The sequence below is a fragment of the Grammomys surdaster genome, unplaced genomic scaffold (genome assembly GCF_004785775.1).
Source record: "Grammomys surdaster isolate TR1022 unplaced genomic scaffold, NIH_TR_1.0 126051, whole genome shotgun sequence".
In the NCBI taxonomy this organism is placed as follows: domain Eukaryota; kingdom Metazoa; phylum Chordata; class Mammalia; order Rodentia; family Muridae; genus Grammomys; species Grammomys surdaster.
In genome coordinates this window covers 1,291,007-1,307,974 of record NW_021620862.1, presented here as the reverse complement: position 1 = coordinate 1,307,974, position 16,968 = coordinate 1,291,007, and the positions used below count along the sequence as shown (strand labels likewise).

General features: G+C 42.5%; 1 protein-coding gene across 6 annotated transcripts in view; it reads left to right on the top strand.

The window, feature by feature from the left end:
* Positions 1 to 780: 780 nt before the first annotated feature.
* Positions 781 to 16,968, top strand: part of Rgs7 (regulator of G protein signaling 7) — a 397,879-nt gene continuing 381,691 nt past the window's right edge. For 4 of the 6 annotated variants that reach the window (XM_028755245.1, XM_028755241.1, XM_028755243.1 and 1 more), the window contains exons 1-2: positions 781 to 1,065; positions 2,135 to 2,258. In XM_028755245.1, coding sequence (XP_028611078.1) covers positions 2,181 to 2,258 — 78 coding nt within the window. In that variant the 5' untranslated portion in view covers positions 781 to 1,065; positions 2,135 to 2,180. Of the gene's footprint in view, positions 1,066 to 2,134; positions 2,259 to 16,968 lie in introns of those variants that run through there. The other 2 variants (XM_028755244.1, XM_028755240.1) reach the window with 1 other exon arrangement.

Here is a 16,968-nt window from a genome sequence, read left to right as displayed (position 1 = left end):
ACAGATTTCCTCTTTAATGTCCTTCTAACCCTTGAGGAATTAGTGGCAGGAACCTGAAGAGTTCCTGGGTTTCAGGGGTATCAGCAACCCCAGATCCTTTGTGATTCTGTGAACCCCAGTAGAGGACAAGGATTAAGGACAAGTTTCTCCTAGCCCAGTAGGTTAAACCAGCCAGACATCAGGCATGGGCCTTCAATGTCACAGGTGGTGAGATTGTTCTGTTTTGTTCCAGGCCTCCAAATTCCTTCCCAGTTTTTCCAACTTAAAAGGAGGCAGTAAAAGCCACCCGCAAACAGGAGAGGGATGTGGGAGGGGGGCCTGCTGATGAGTCATTTGGTACTGGCCATTGGTTTCAGTTCTGGGATATTCCAGCATCTCTCTGTGCTGTTACTTAAGCATAAGTATTATCAATCATTTGCTTCCCTAGTTCTGCCAGCAGGGTCGCCAGGAGCACGATGTAGACCTGCCAGTGGCAAGGGGCCTTATCTATCCGTCCATTTACTCCCCCCCCCCGCCCAACCATTCACCCACCTACCCATCCACCCACCCTCAGCCAAGCCCTTCCTTAGCTCAGTTTGGCCCTCCAGGCCTTCGGCGGCGCGGGCGGGGCGCGGGAGCGTGGGCTGGCCAGCGCGGGAGACAGGGCCTGTGTTCCCGAGGGGCTGCGGGGTCGGGAGGCCGGGGACACCCAGGGGTGTGGCGGCGGCGGAGCCAAGCCCATCCGAGCCGGCACCTTCGGGCGTCCCTGTCCCACGTGACTGTCGCCTCCTCCCTCCTCCCAGTCGCGCGCGCACAGGCCGGGCGTCTCGACTCCCGCGCGCGCTCGACTGGTCCCAGTCCTCGGGAGGAGAAGCGGAGGAGGGAACGAGCGAGGCGGCCCGGGGGAGCGGGCGCGAGCGGCGGCTGCCGAGGCCGCCTGTGCACCGCAGCGAGGGTGGCGGTGGCCTGAGCAGCGCGAGTGTGATGAAGCTGCCCTGCCTTGCTGCTCCGCTCGCAGCCAGCTGACAGCGCCTGCTCTCAGCACGCCCGGAGGGGAGCCGCGGGGCCGTGACCTTGGCCGAGGAGGTAACCGGAGGGAGCGGGAGGGGAGCAGGCGGCGCCACCCGAAGTCCGCGGGACCCCCGGCCCCGCACCCGGTCCTCGCCCTGCGACGGCTGGAGCCATGGTCCCCAATGAGCGGCGCGCCCGGCCGGACTGGGGCGCTGCGCACGCCGCGGTCCACGGTGCTGAAACTGCTGCCCGGTGTGGCCAGTGCCTCGATGCGGGGCAAGGCAGCCTGCCATTTGCTGCCTCCGAGAGCAAGGGCCGAGCAGAGTGTGATGGGACCCAGATTTTTCTGCTCTTCTGGCCCATTGCTCCAGGCTCGTGCAGTTAGCTTGCTCTCTGAGGTGAGCCAGGTGATTGCCCAAGGCTTCACTTCCCACGAGCCTGGGGTTGCCTGGACCTAATTTGGATGCTTTCTTCCAAAGATTAGTCAGGATCAGGTACAGATTTAGCGCTTTGAGTGAGGTGGGAGCACAGAGGAGCCATGGGCTGGCAGTGAAGGCAGGTGAAAGTGGAAAAACCTATGCCCAGGCGGTGTGGGGAACCCGAGGAATGGAGAGGAACATGTGCAGAAGAACACTTGTGGGGAAGGGACCTCTGATGTGCCTGTCATGTGAAACTAGCAGGCTACTAGGAGAAAGTGGGCTGCTGTGGGTGTTGGCTTCCTGCCCTTTGGGGAGAACCTCGTCAAGTGGAACAGCAAGTATCCAGAGAGAGCTGTGGGTATTAGGGAAGTGCCAACCTTGGGGTTTTATAGTGAGTACCTAATACTTTTACAAAGAGAGTATTCACAAAATGAAGTCCACAAAAACCTTAGCCAGCTGACTATTTCTAACTGGAAGGTTGTCTCTTGAAATTTACTGCGGCTACTACAGATGCAAACTCCTTCTGCTTTTCTTTTTCTTTTTTAAAACGTCCATGTCCTGTGTTGTCCAGTCAGACCAGGAATGAAAGATTTCTCCCCTTGGATTGGGTACTGTGAACACGAAGATGAGTGTGTGTGTGTGTGTGTCTGTGTGTGTGTCTGTGTGGTCTATTCCCTCCAGGACTCCTACCAGGATCTCACAGGAGGCTCTCTAATCCTTTGCAGGGCAGACTGTTCATCCTTGTATCTGAGCTACCAAGTTCTGGGTGAAATGGCTCAGGGAAATAATTATGGACAGACCAGCAACGGGGTGGCAGACGAATCACCCAACATGCTGGTGTACAGAAAGGTAAGAATCCTTCACTTACCTGGGAAAAGAGAAACTTCAGCTTGATTTCTCTTTCTCTCTTCCTTCCTTCCTTCCTTCCTTCCTTCCTTCCTTCCTTCCTTCCTTCCTTCCTTTTGTGTTTTCTTCTTTCCTTCCCTTTTCTTCTTTCTTCTGCCTGGATCAGAGTATTTATTGACTTTGTGAACTCCCAGAGCATAAGTGATTATGTGCTATACTAAAAGATGATCAGATGCCCTGAGTGACAGGAAGTAATGAGACCTAGCATCTTCCTTGCTGACTGTTAGTCACCTGTCCTTAGCAATTACACTGTTTGGCTATTCAGTGTATTGTGTTGTTCCACTTGATTTAATACCAGCCCTTGCAATTGTTTCAGAGGCTGTTTGGAAAACATTTAGGTCATAATGATTTCTTAAGTGTACCACAGTTTGGAAACCAAACAAGAGCTTTGAGGTCTGTGGTGAGAATGACTATGTCTGTGGATGTCTATGCTTTCACGAGCTTGCTCACAGCTAAATGACTCTAGTTCTTTTGATCTTAACCTAAGTTTTCACTGTGTATTATTTCTGTGTTTTTATCTATAACATCTATGCTATAGTGTCATATGCTCATGAGATAAATCTGTACAATCCAGATCCCCCTTCTGCAAACATATCTAACAGTTTTCTGCCAGGCTTTCAGCACTAGACATTGAGCTACATTTGGGTTTTTTGTGTGTTTCAGAATGGTTGCTTAGGTAACTCCAAAATGGTTATAATCAACAAGCTTACTAAAATTAAGGATGCAGTATTCTTTATGTAACTTCTGCATGTTTTTGTAGTTTTTACTGAGATTATTTTTCTTAAGCATATTACCTGGGGTGTGTCTTGGCTCAGATTATATTAGTTGAGATTGACAACAGCAAATGGAAATCAGACTCTGAGGTCAAGAATGGTATTAAGGGTTTTGATTAGCAGGAGTCCGCTGGATTCAGCATGAGTGTAGATCTGTGAGATACGAGTTGATTGTGAATACAGAAGAAAGGCTGTGAGCCCGTTTTAACCTATGCAGGATCCCAACCTTACTTGTGTGGCCCGGAGATGTTAGAAGGTAGCCAGGAATGTGCTGGGGGAATATTGATATTGCTCTAAGTGGATGCATGATGTCTGAACACAAAACCGATTGCTTATCTTGTAGCCTGTAAATGGTGCTATTCTATATACTTGTAAATGCAGCCAGGTGTGTTGGAGACACCACAGAATGAGGGGAAAAAAAGAAGGGACTAGTTGACTATTTCTGTCATTTTATCCAAATAGATGAATTAAGATTATCACATACTTGAACCTAAGTCATTGCTGTTACAACTGGACACTGAATGAAGTAATGGTGCTTTCATATTTTACACATAGAGTTGGTCTAGAGGAAAAAAGTATTCTGGTGGTATTTGGGTACTGTAAAGTAACTTATAATATTTTATTTTATTTGGTGTGACTCTGAATACTGAAACATGCAAGATGTGAGAATTTAAAAATCTATCCTAGGATTTTATGCAGTAAAGAGGGCTGTACTTTTAGAGGGGAAATTATAGTAGCAAGCTATGTTTGTTAAGTCACATAGCTGTATTCTTTTCCTGTTTGCCTATAAACATTTGACAGACAGCTTGGATATCATTATTTGATTACTTGCTATGCTGACTCACATTGCTAAGTTTGAATTTACTTTATAATTTGTATAGTCTCAAATTGCTGTTAGTTTTAAATGTAAACTTGTAGGCTTCATCGAGATTTAATGGTATTGAACTTTTTGTTCTTCGAGACCTAGTCTCATTATGTAGCCTTAGGTGGGCTTTAACATGCGACCATTCTCCTGACTACCTCTCAATAACATCTCTTTCTCTCTCCCTCTTTCCCTCTCTCCTTCCCTCTCTCCCTCCCTTCCTTCTTTCCTTCCCTTTCTTTCTTTCTTTCTTTCTTTCTTTCTTTCTTTCTTTCTTTCTTTCTTTCTCTCTTTCTTCCTTCTGTTTTTCTTAACATTATTTCTGGTTGAGCTTAATGACTTGATTAGCTTTTTGTTCAGGGGAAAGTTGTCTGGTAAAACATGACTGATTAAAAAAATAATCAAGTTCAGTAAGTCTTATACATAATGTGTAATAATAAGCTTATTGCCTATCTGTACTGTCTGAACATTTTGTTGTATGTATGTAAGTTTGTGGGGTGTGTGTGTGTGATGTAAGTAATGATTTATAAATAAGGCCAGAAGGCCACAAGCCTTTGACTCATTATCATTCGCTAGCCATTGTGTGAAATGGTCTATGTGTGTGCACACAGGCAACAGAGCATCAGGACCCTTGCTTTTGTGGTGCCTTTGTAGCACAGTCGGCTTCCACTTGGTAACTTCTCTGTGGATACCAACTTTTTATAGGAATCAATTGGAGAAGGGTGTAGGGTGAATCTATTCTGAGAAACTTCAAGAGCTTACCCTTCCTGAAGGAACAGGCTCTGTGTTATAATGCTAATTAATCAGGAAGTAGACCAAAGGTTTAGCAAAGTCCTTCAGTCCTAACAAAGCATTGCTCAATAAAGGCTAAGAGAGGAGAGAGAGAAATTGCTGTTTTATTGACTGGTGCCAATTTTCCACTTCTGCTGCACGTTGAAGTGCAGTTCTTGAAAGTGTGATCTGAAACAGCCTGATTGATGACATTTCTCCCTCATCTCCCACTCCTTTCACCACAGTGCTCTCAGACCCTCTTGGCTCTCAAGTCAGGGGTATAGGTATTGTTTCCACTTTGTCTTGATGGGCTATTGATGACTCTAAAAAGCAGACTGGGAGAGATGTGAAACTGTAAACAGTTACCAGTGTGACATAGGCAGAATGCTGTCCTGTGAAAATTTCTTCTGTTTGTTTACTGTGTCTTCCCACTGTGATTACAGATTATAGGAGTTCTGACAATGAAATTGTGTAAGTCATCCTTTTTCCTTGGAAAAGCCTGTGTGTGCATGCGAGCGTGCGTGTGTTCTTGCGTGTGCGCATGTGTGTATGTGTGTCTGTGTGTGTCTGTGTGTGATGAACACCAGAAGTTAACTATGGGTCTTCCTCTGGAACTCTGGCTCCTCAGGAGCCTTCCATTTTGTTTTTTGACCTAGAACCTGACAATAAGACCAGTCTAGCCAGTGAGCCTCAGGGATCCACCAGCCTCTATCTTACCAACTTTGGGATTGTGACTTCGGATCAATATTATCTGGCTCTTTATGTGAAGGCTGAAGATTGAACTGGGGGTCCTTATGCTTTTGTGGCCAGCACTTTAACCACTGAGCTGTCTCTTCTGGCCTCTCATCGTGGTTTTACAGAAGACAGTCTTCAGTATGTTAAACTATGACCCCCCCCCCAGGCTGAGTAAATGTTGCCATAATAAAGGCTTTAGGGTATGACCGTATTACCTGATGGCCAGGGATGGTACCTAAAAGTCAGTCTTGGTTGTCTGCAAGTAGCTTTTATATTAATAGGAAGGGTCTCTAGAGTTGTTTTTTTTTTCTTTGATGTTTGAGATCCACTTTTAAAATTGTTCTCAATGAAATGTTTGCTTTATTAATTTTTTGCTTTATAATGTTACCTTTTTATTTAAAAAGGAGATAAAATTAGAGTGTTACATTGTCAGATATATTTTTAAATCTTTTAAATATATCTTTAAAAGCTGTAAAAAATATGATGAGGGTTAAACTCTTTTATTTTATTTTTATTTTAGACTTTCTATGCTCCCTTCAGATGGGCACTAACTAGACTGCAGTTGTAAGTCATCCATTTCCATGAGATTTACCTGGATCCAACTCATCTTGGAGCCAAACTGGTTTCTTGACACATTTGTAGAGGTGGCATGTCAGAAGTTCAGTTCTGTTCTGGGCTGGTGATTTGAAAACAAGGTTCTCAGTTTTGGCGTTTTCTAGGTGAAACATCTACTGTGACCAACAGTGTTTGCAAATGATGGTCCAGTGGGAACTCACTCTGAGTGAGTTCAGGATGATGCTGTCTAAACATGGTGTCTGGCCATCATTTACTCACTAGACAGCATATATCACTCCTTCCTTGCAGCAGACAATCCTGCATTGGAAAAACAAAGTTTCTAGGGCACCTTGGGGCCAGTATTTCAAGTTGGCTGTAATGTTGGCACCTTGCTAGCAAGAATCCTCAAAATATCCAATTATTTCTGATATTATTGCAGCAACTGTTTATACTTTAGCTGTCAGAAAAAAAATGAAAATGTTTTCCTCTTTCATCGTCACATTGAAAGGAACAGGCTTTTGGATAAAGCAAACCTATCAAGTTCACTATGCCTTTCTCCTTTGCCCTCTCCCGTGCCTGACTTTCCTTTACTCTCCTTTCCTCTTCTCTCTTCATCTTCTTTATAGAACAATTTGTCTTCCACTTGTGTCTTTTACTTTTCTATGCAAAACAGAACTTTTAAAGGTAAAAGTATAAAGCTCACTAACGTGTCTATTTTAGTTATGAAAGAGAAAACAATGTCTTTGATAATTCACTGTAACTGTTGGAGATGAGAACAAGCCACAACCTTGACTGAGTACCCACGGTATAAGGGTGCTCAGTCAGTGTGGCACTATATTGTGGCTGTGGCAGCAGATCAGTCTTTAAGGGTAAGAATAGTCCAGTTTTCACAAACAGGATGGGACAGCTGGCCTTTCTTACCTGAAGGCATAGTGACAACCAGCCTGCCCTTTAGAAGGTTGTCTCTGTTGTCTAGATTTACCTCAGTGTCTTTGGGAGTGTTTTTTAAATGTCCTTTTGTCCTGGAAGAGTTGACACTCCTTTGAGACAAGGATGGGCTCCCTTTGTTCTGGGGTTACCCGACCACAGGCAGGACCAGGCTCTCAACCTTGAGCTGCTGTGCCGTCTGCTTTAACTCAGTGAATTTGTCTCCACAAGATTGCCAGCCTCATCACCTTAGAGAGTGTTGCTGTTTCTAACTCAACCTCTATTGTAAAAAAATAATCTTTGCTGGCTTTTAACTTTAGCTCCTTTGATCTGTCTGGGTTTAGGACATGCCAATAGAGAGAGGACTATGTGTGGGTGACCACAAGACAAACGTAAGTTAGAAAAGGAAAAGGGTGCAAATAAATACAAAGGTCCTGGACCTTTTAGTCTCCAAGTTTTGAATGTAAGGATGCAGAGAAGAGGCAGGCAAGAATTTTCATCAGATTTCTGGAACATCCCCAAATGGGGCATCTTATCTAATTAGATGACTGGGAAGTGTCTTTCTGGACCAGGTGACGCTGTTTACTATAAAGACAAGCAGACCTCTTTATCCCGCTTCAGTGACGTGGATGGTGACAGGAGCCATGACACAGGGCAGGATCCTCTTCCACATGTCTTTTGGAGGAGATGGAAGCATTTTATCGGTGATGCTTTAATGATGAATTCCGGCTAATAATTAACAAGCTCAGAGGAGGAAAGGCTTCCTGGTTGAGCTCTTTGCTTGCCTGGGGTGTTTGTGGGGTTGACACGAGCATCTGTCCCTTGAATTTTACTTCCTTCATTCTCCATCTCCAGTGTCTCTGACTCTAATTGATCAGAGGAAAATGCAGATCCACCAAGAGGAGCTGTCCAGGGATTTTATTGCCTTCTAATAGCCTTGCGGTTCCCCCAAGTGCTGGGAAGCTGGGTATTTTTAGGTGGTGTGGGTGACAGAGTATGATCACTGCAGAGAATCTGGAAATATATCAAATCTAGACAGTTTAGTGACCTAATAAATGTTCCATCTCCTTGAAAACAGACCTGCAGCAAACAAGCAAAAGGATGCTCCTCACTTTGTAGTAGCTACAAGGCGTTTGAATGTCAGGGCCACAAAGACTTCTATCCCACACAACGTCAATCTAATTATAAAATAATTGCAAATGACAAAGTGGGTGCTCTGCTCCTGGGGGGAGGAGAAGACCTGGTTTCTTTATGCCATTTGTTCAAGGCAACATGAGAAGTTCACTTGCTTTCATTTTAGTTCCTTTTGTATTGTGTCTAGTTTCAGTAGCAAAAATCTGAGAACACCAGAAGTCTAATAGACAGTCATGGACCTGATGCCAGTACCACAGAAATAGCCCACCTGATCTAGGCTTCAAAATACCTTGTCCAAGAGGCTTGTTTAGAAGCGCCAACTGTTAGCTTGTATCTTAGTATTTTCTTTTACTGTTAAGAGACACCATGACCATGGCAACTCCTATAAAGGAAAATATTTAATTGGTGGATAGCTTACAGTTCAGGGGCTTAGTCTATTATCGTCATGGCAGGGAGCACAGTGAAGCACAGGCAGATATGAACTACAGAAAGGTGCCTAATCACCAATAAACAGAAAGTAGATGCTATGTTTGCTTGGATTTGGCTCTTAAGTCCCCAGCAGAAATCAGATAAGGAGTTAGTTTTCTATATTGGACCAGTAGATTCATGCTCATCTGATTCTATGTGGGAAGATAGAGACCTGGCCTGATAGAGACCCAGGATGTGATGTTACATGGCAGTGCTCTTAGCAGACCTTTCCGTCATGAGTTTCCACAGTTGTGCTGTTCAGTCTTGGGCCTCTTGCTTCGTCAGGTAACTGAGCACTTTGGTTAGCACCATTGAGGTGTTGAATGAATGTTAAGTCATGTTTGTTTTAAATTAATTCTGGTTTCTGTGTTCATGTGGCTAGTGATTATTAGGTTAGACAGTGTGAAGACACAGAATAAAGGGTCCCAGAAAAATTGTGCCACATGCCAAGAAAAGAAATAAGTTTATATGCTATATTTCATCTAGTATGCACATGAACAACAGGTATCTTTAAAGGAAAGCCTTGTTCTTGACAAGTCTGTCCCCATGGCCAGGGACTGTTTAGAAGATCATTTAGTTTCCTGTTTTCAGTCATTGCTAGAAGGTTCTAAAGAATAATGTGTGTCTACATGACTGTGGCTAGTTACACAAAACTCTCCTTGCTGTCCTCTCTGGTTCAGCAGAAAGTCTTTGTCTAGTACAGAGGTATGTAGAGATTATGCATGTATGTGTGTACATATGTATATGCATGTATACTATATGTACATATATGTGCAGTGTGGGATGTGAAACACAAGGGCCCTGCGTTATGCTGGTACTCTGCCACTGAGTAACATCCTCAGTCATCATTAAGAATGTAACTATTGATATTTCTCATTTTAACTTTTCTGAAAGGTTCATTTCCTTAGGAAATCAATTATCATCTGTCAATTGTCATAAACATTATTTACATTTAGGCTTTTTTGTTTTGTTTTTTGCTAATTAGTGATTACTTATCATATATCAGGTCATTTACATACATTATTTGATGTCCTAAAAATAAGGAAATATTTTGATTATTAGTGTTTTCTGGAAGGCATAGGTATAGCTGTGTAGATGGGTTGTCCTCAAGGACTACTCTCTCTATTCTCTTCTACACACACACACACACACACACACACACACACACACACACACACACTTTTCTACTAAGAGATCTTCATACCCACCCATGTAGGCTCTGAGTGCCTGAGATACTCAGGAATTAGTAGCGATACTGGGGAGCTCTCTGAGGATGGAGACACTCATTTTTCTATGCCGTGTCCCAGCATCTTGAAAAAAGCATAGAATAGATGTCTCTGAATATCACACGTATAAATGTATTAATAAGTACATAGAATGTGAAATCAGTCCTAAACAAGTCCCGAACCCCTTTACTGAGTTCTCTAGATAAATTAGCAAAGGGAGAAGAGATTGGAATCAGATTCTTCACCACACGTTTATTTGGCTTCTCCTAGCATGGACTATGCATGTGGTGCGATGTTTGAACAATGCTTTTGTTTTCTAGTGCACCAGTGACTTATTTTACAGCTGTGAAACATAGATCTCAGTCTAGTTACAACAGGGTAGTCAATGGCCAGAAGAAGAAAAGTTGCTTATTTTTCGTCATATGGTATATATATATATATCCACCTCTGTCTCCTGTTTGCAATTCTGGGTGCCTAGTAGAATACTCAAATCTCCTGACAGTAAGGGCTTCGATCCTGAGTGATTCTCAACCTCTCTATTGCTGTAACCCTTTAATATAGTTTGTTAGGATGTGGTGACTCTCAAAAACAAAATTATTTTATTGGTATTTTATAACTGTAATTTTGCTACTTTCATGAATCATAGTGTAAATATCTGATTTGCAGGATATCTGATGTGTGACATCCAAAGGGGTTTCAGCCCACAGGTTGAGAACTGCTGGTTTAGGAAAACGAACTGAATTGAATTAAAGGAAAACCCTAGCACTTCAGTGAGATGTATGAGGCACAAATGTCCATCTTCTCCCTTACAAATCTAAACATTGCTTTTCAGGGCTCCCCCTAATCCTGAGAGCTCAGGAGAAAGGAGCGTCTTTGAATTAGCAGCATTACAGGAGAGGCCAGTACTCTTGCACCGAGAGAATGAACTTCAGTGTCTGCAGAGTGCTGGAGCTCAAATAGACTTGCTGTGGATGAAATTGCTTTCCTCCTGGACTGAGTTTACTCATCTATGAAGTGGAGATAAGAGGAATCAGGATTGTTAGGATTACATGGGTGTACACGTTACAAGCTGAGGATGGGGCTCGTGCCTGTAATCCCAGCACTCAGGGAGCGGAGGGAGGAACATGGCTGCAAGTTGGAGCCTGTCATGAGCTATGTGGTTCCAGATCAGCCTGGGCTGTAGAATAAGACCCTATCTACAAACAAGCAAACAAACATGCACATTCGTGCTAAGCTTGGATGACTGGGAATCCTTTGGTATATGTAACTATTAAACTTGGACTACATAAGGAGTGCCTGGATTTTACTTATACATGGAAAGATGGCATTTAAATGAATTTAAGAAAAAAGATTTCTCTTATACACATTTTAGGATTTGTGGCTGACACCAGCTTAAAGCCTCCGAGCCTTTAGAGCAGCAGGTCTCACCCTTCCTGATGCTACGACCCTTTAATACAGTTCCTCGTGCTGTGGTGACCCCAAACATAAAACTGGTTTTGTTAGTACTTCATAACTGTAATTTTGCTACTGTTATGAATCATAATGTCAACATCTGAAATGCAGAATCGTTGATATGCAACCCCTGTGAAGGGTTTGTTTGACTCCCCAAGGGGTTGTGACTACAGGCTGAGAACTGCTGCCCTAGAGGAGGGAAGGCCAGAGTGGGATATCATGCCTGGCTCGTGCTGGGCTTTAAAATTTCCTTCCTTCCTTCCTTCCTTCCTTCCTTCCTTCCTTCCTTCCTTCCTTCCTTCCTCCCTCCCTCCCTCCCTCCCTCCCTTCTTTCCTTCCTCCCTTCCTCTCTTCCTCCCTTCCTCCCTTCCTCCCTTCCTCATTCTTTCCACCCTCACTCCTTCCCTCTCTCCTTGCCTCCCTCCCTCTCTCTCTTTCGCTCCTCCCTCTCTCAATCAGGGCTTGCCTCAGAAGATCATGGCTACTTAAATTTTTCTCTAATCAAGATTTTGTTTAACCAAGAGTAGATTGCTGAGCTAGACTTTTACTGGAGGGGTCATTATAAGCTTTGTAAATATATATTACATAAATATTATATACATATACACACACACACATATATAAATATATTATGAGTATTTTGTCTACAAGATGCATCTGCACTATGTATATGCCTGGTGTTGGCCGTGAAGATCAGAGAAGGGCTTTGGATTTTCTGGAATTTGAGCCATGCATGGTTGTGAGCTGCCATGTGGGTGCTGGAAACTGAACCCTGATTCTCTACAAGAGCAGTGAGTGCTCTTAACTACTGAGTCATTGTTCCAGCCCCTCTTTGTAATTTTTAAAGATGCTTTAAATGTACCTATTAGTTTAGCATTCACTGAGTGGTGAACTCTCAGCTACAGGCTTCTTTGTAACATCGCTAGCAATTGAAGTACATTTAATGGAGAATTTATCTCTTTGCGTGGCATATGATGTTAACTAATATTTTCCTTATGTACTGAACTCTCCATTGTGCCACTGAACATTAGGTGACAATGTGTAGGGTTTCTTGATGGGGTAGTATTTTTACTAGCTGCTGTGTTGATGGTCTGGCCTTCTATGACTGCTTCTGATGTCATTCATCGTTTCTAGCTGCCCATGAAAACACTGTGAGAGTTAAGAAAGATTTCCTGTCTGCTATGGACAGGGTTGATTTGCCAGCAGCTAGTTCTATGATTGAGTCCAGTCACTGAAAGTCTCCAGTGCTTAGTCTCTGTGTCTAAGACTTGAGCTCATTACAGAATCTGCCTTAGAGAGCTGCTGGGATAGTGAGCTAAGACTTAGCATGGTGCCTGGACTGGGTCATGCTCCATGCTAGCCACTGTGATCAAGGTGTTCATTTACTCTTATTTCTTGATTTCTTTTATTCCCCCACTCTCCCCTCTTTCCTTCTTCTGGCTCCTCTATCATTGTTCCATCTTATTAGAACAAAAAAGAAAACAACAAAAACAAAAACACAAAAAAAAGAACGAACAAAACAGCAACAACCCCACCAAACAACAAACAACCAAAAAACCCCAAAAAAGCAAAACAAAAATCAAAAAACAAAAACAAAAAAACCCCAAACCAAAATCAAAACAAAAACCCCTGCATGTAAGCCTTAATTTAGCTATCACATGGAATATTTCAGGTTGTTGCAAATATATGACAAATTATGACAAATTATGTTTTTAATTTTACAAACTATTTTCATACATGTAATTGTTTATGAAGTCTCACATCAAAATTCCTGACTCCCTTGAATTAGGAGAAAATTATATAATGTGTAATAAAGGAAAATAATTTATTTATAGTTTTGGCTAAACCCAGAGAAAGGAATTCACTCATAGCAGTGTTATTAGCTATAGAAAAGGTGAAACAAAAATCAGGAAATACTCACGTGTAGATGTAGCTCTAGGACCAGAGAAGGAAGGGGGTTAATTTCGGAATAGAAGACCAAGTCTTTGGGTATGGACATTTTGCGGTCTTATCATGACATTTCCTGTTAGGATCCTGCTTCCTAAAGACCTTTTTACATGGTCTCATCTCATTATTGCATGAAAATCTGTCAGCTTGTTAGTGATTTCTACTTCACAGATGACTTTCAGGGGGACCGAGTGACCTACCTGGAACCTGGCAAGAACTGAAGACTTGGAATTCCCAGTGGTTCATGGACCCCCTTGGACCAAGTGACTTTTTTTGTTTTGAACCTTAGTAGGAATCAGGTTAAAAGTGTTTCCTTTATCATGATGCTGTAAGGATCAAATACAGCAACATAAAAGTCAGATTCAAGTGATTATTACATACACAGATGGGATGGTTCTAGCGCAATATCCTATGGAGTTTAGTTTCAGTGTATAGGTCAAGCTGGTACTCTCCAAATGGTAAGTAAACTCAGATTCAATTTTTCATACTCAATAGTACTGACAAATAGGGTATCCAGTTAAGACAGGTGATGCCAACAAAACCTATTGCTGTAAAGAAAGCATCTGTTTCCCCATAAAGATCACTTGTTTGTTTGTTTCTTTTTTGGCTCATGATGCTGTGTACTCCAGGACATATACCTATGGGATGCTAGGCACGCACTCTGCCACTGAGCCGCAGCTTTGCTCTCCCGTCTTCTCTCTGTAAGCAGCATCCCTTTTGCCTTCCAGGCTTCTCTTCTTTCTTCCAACTTTTTGCCCTCCTTCCCTATCTTCTCATAATTTCCATTTCCATCAGCCTCACCCTCTGTGTCTCAAAATTACTATTCAATGTTCTCTTGCTCTCTCTCTCTCTCTTTTTCACTTTTAATTTTTTTCAGTTTCATTTCAAAGTTTCAGTGATCTTTTCTTTATTACCTTTGGATAATCAAGCTGATTCCTTTGGGTGATGGTGGTGGCAATGCTTAATCAATGAAAACTGTAAATAGCACGTGGAAACACAACCATTACTGTTCCTGAACCCATGAAATAGTAACTTCTTGGGAGTTTGAATGAGGCGAGCAACCTGTACTTCTCAAAGAATTTTATGATACAGACTCTCAGGATTATCACAGGGGAGAGAGATTCGTTTGAGTTCAACGAACAGAAGCAGTACTGTTCATTAACCCAGCCAGTGAAGGGGGATATCAAACACATCTCTTCTTGAATTGTAAGAATTAATCTTACAAAGGCACTTATTCGCCTTGCAACATATCTTTGAACTAATTTGAAGCACATTGTATAAATTCTTACTGAAGATCATTTGGGTTGGAGGTTGGGATGGCATCAATCCAAAGCAACTCATTCGTTGGAAGCAGCTTCTCACGGATGAGCTTTATCTATGGCCCTGAAGCTCCTTGATAGTCTGGCCATGAAAGTTTATTTGAAAGTAATTAATTTATTTGCTCCATATTGATTTGTTTTCCTCAAAGCTCAGTGCCACTGTATAATATGGTTGTAAATCACTCTATCTCTGCTATCTCTTTTCTTCTTCTTCTGTAGTAATAGCACTTTCCATTTTCATGTAAGCATGCAGCTGCTGTGACAGATATTGTATCCCCCAGCCTTCCAGGCAGCTAGGCAGGGGCCATTACATGCTCTGGCCAATGGGATAAGGGCAGGTGAGATGCAGGACTGCTATTTTAAAGAAAGAGGGCAGTGAGAGAGGCTCACCATGTCTCACATGAAGACTGTCTCAAAAAGCCAACGGAAACAAAACGCCACAACAGTGGAGGCTAGAAAGAAAAGAGAAGACAAAAGGACACTACAAACAAAAAGGAGCCTCCCCCTGGTTTTCTCTCTATCCTGTTTTTTTCTGTTCCTCCTTCCTTCCCTCGCTCTCCTCTCCCCCCTCTTCTATCTCTTCCACTCCTTTGCTCCTGCTGGTTCTTATTCAGGAGGTAGAGTTTGGGAAATAAAGTGGACTGAAGAACAAAAGAGAATTAACCAGATCCTCACCAATTCCAGTATCTTTACAGACTACACCTGCCTGTGAGCACTCTGTAGAGGAGAAAATTGATATCTACTTTAAGATAATGTATTTTGGTTTTCTTTTACTTGCAAGTAAGTGGAATTTGAATCAATTCAAGAAGTATGACTTAAAAAATTGTAGCATGAAAATAGGTCTCAAGTTTTATTTAACATATTAAATATATATAGTTTTAAGAACAATCTGTTTTCTCTCTGGGGATAAATATAGTTTCATTTAAACAATTTATTTGAATGACTCCAGTTTAAATTAATTATGCATTTGAACCAATTTGACTTAACAAATATTTATTAGATAATTATAATATGCAAGGCAATTTCCCAGAAGTGCCAGGGTATAAAGCGGTAGTGATGGTAATGTGTTGTTGGTCAGAGCATTTTTCCATCCCAAGCTAGGAGAGCCAACCGTTTTTCTCTCTCTCCCTCTCCCTCTCTCTCTCACATACACACTCTCTCTCACACACACAAGCACACACTTATACACACATACACAAGCATATATTCACACACAGACATACATGCACATACATATAAACATATACACTAACACTCTCATAAAATCAATAAGGTAATTACTGAATTTCAAATTTTTCCTTATTTTCCTATAATAATGCTAAGATATAGAAAGGTTATCATTGCCTGCATCAAAAAATAAATGCAAATAAAGATATTATGATTGATTTTGTCACTCATTCAGTAAGTATTTGGTATGATGGAAAATCTTTGAAAATACATATATTGCCTTCTTTCCTTCTTTTTTCTTTACATTTTGTTTTTCTGAGACAGGGTCTCCAGAGGCAGCTTGGCCTGTGGTAGATCTTGGTTCTCCAGGTTTTGCCTCCTTAGTGCTTAACCCTTGGGGTGGAGGGTGGGGCACAAAGCCTTCCAACATTTCACTAGTATTATCATTAGAATGAGTGAGCAAGCTTGTGTGTGTGTGTGTGTGCGCGCGCGCACGTGTGTGTGTGTGTGTGTATGTGTGTGTGTGTGTGTGTGTGCACGTGTATATGACTGAGGATCTCTTAGCAACTTCCCAAATTGTACATTTTAAATCATGGAGATGAGGCAGCATGATGGACTTTTACAAAGAGAGTCAAATAATCCCAATCCTTAGCACCTGTCTCTGGAAAAATCATCAACGTAACAGAGTCATTCCTACAACAGCACAGACAACGTGCTCCTTTTAGAAGATCCCACATTCTGAAAATAAAATCACACACTAAAAATAACTGGCATTTTCTGATAACTAGGAGTAGAATAGATCACTCAAAACATCTACACCACTCAAAATGCTAAGCACCAACCGTAACAGTAGTGATCATATTAACCAGCCCAACACAGCTATGAAAATCCATGCTACCTTTCCTAGAAAGGAGGTAGGCACAAAGCTTCACCTTCACAAAGTAAAGAATAGCTTTGCATAGATATACGAGCTATAGAAATGTAACCAAAGGGACATTTTCACTGGCTGCAGCTTAGGTAAGTGCTTCCCAAAGGTGCATGTGGTGCAGGTCTTAGCATTTTGTTTAAGCTCCGCCTCACAGTTACCTGGCAACAGCCAGGTGTGCCTGACTCACTATAAAAGGGGCTGCTTGCCCCCTCCTCTCTCTCTTGCCTCTCTTGCTCTCCTGTCCTTGGTCCCTTATACTCTTCCTGCCTCTCCCATTCCACACCCTCTCTCTCTCTCTCATTCCCCTCCTCCCTCTCTCCACAGGCTCATAGCTGTCCTCTATGCCTCTCTTTCTGTCTGTCTCTCTGCCCCCTCCCTCTCTCTCCCTC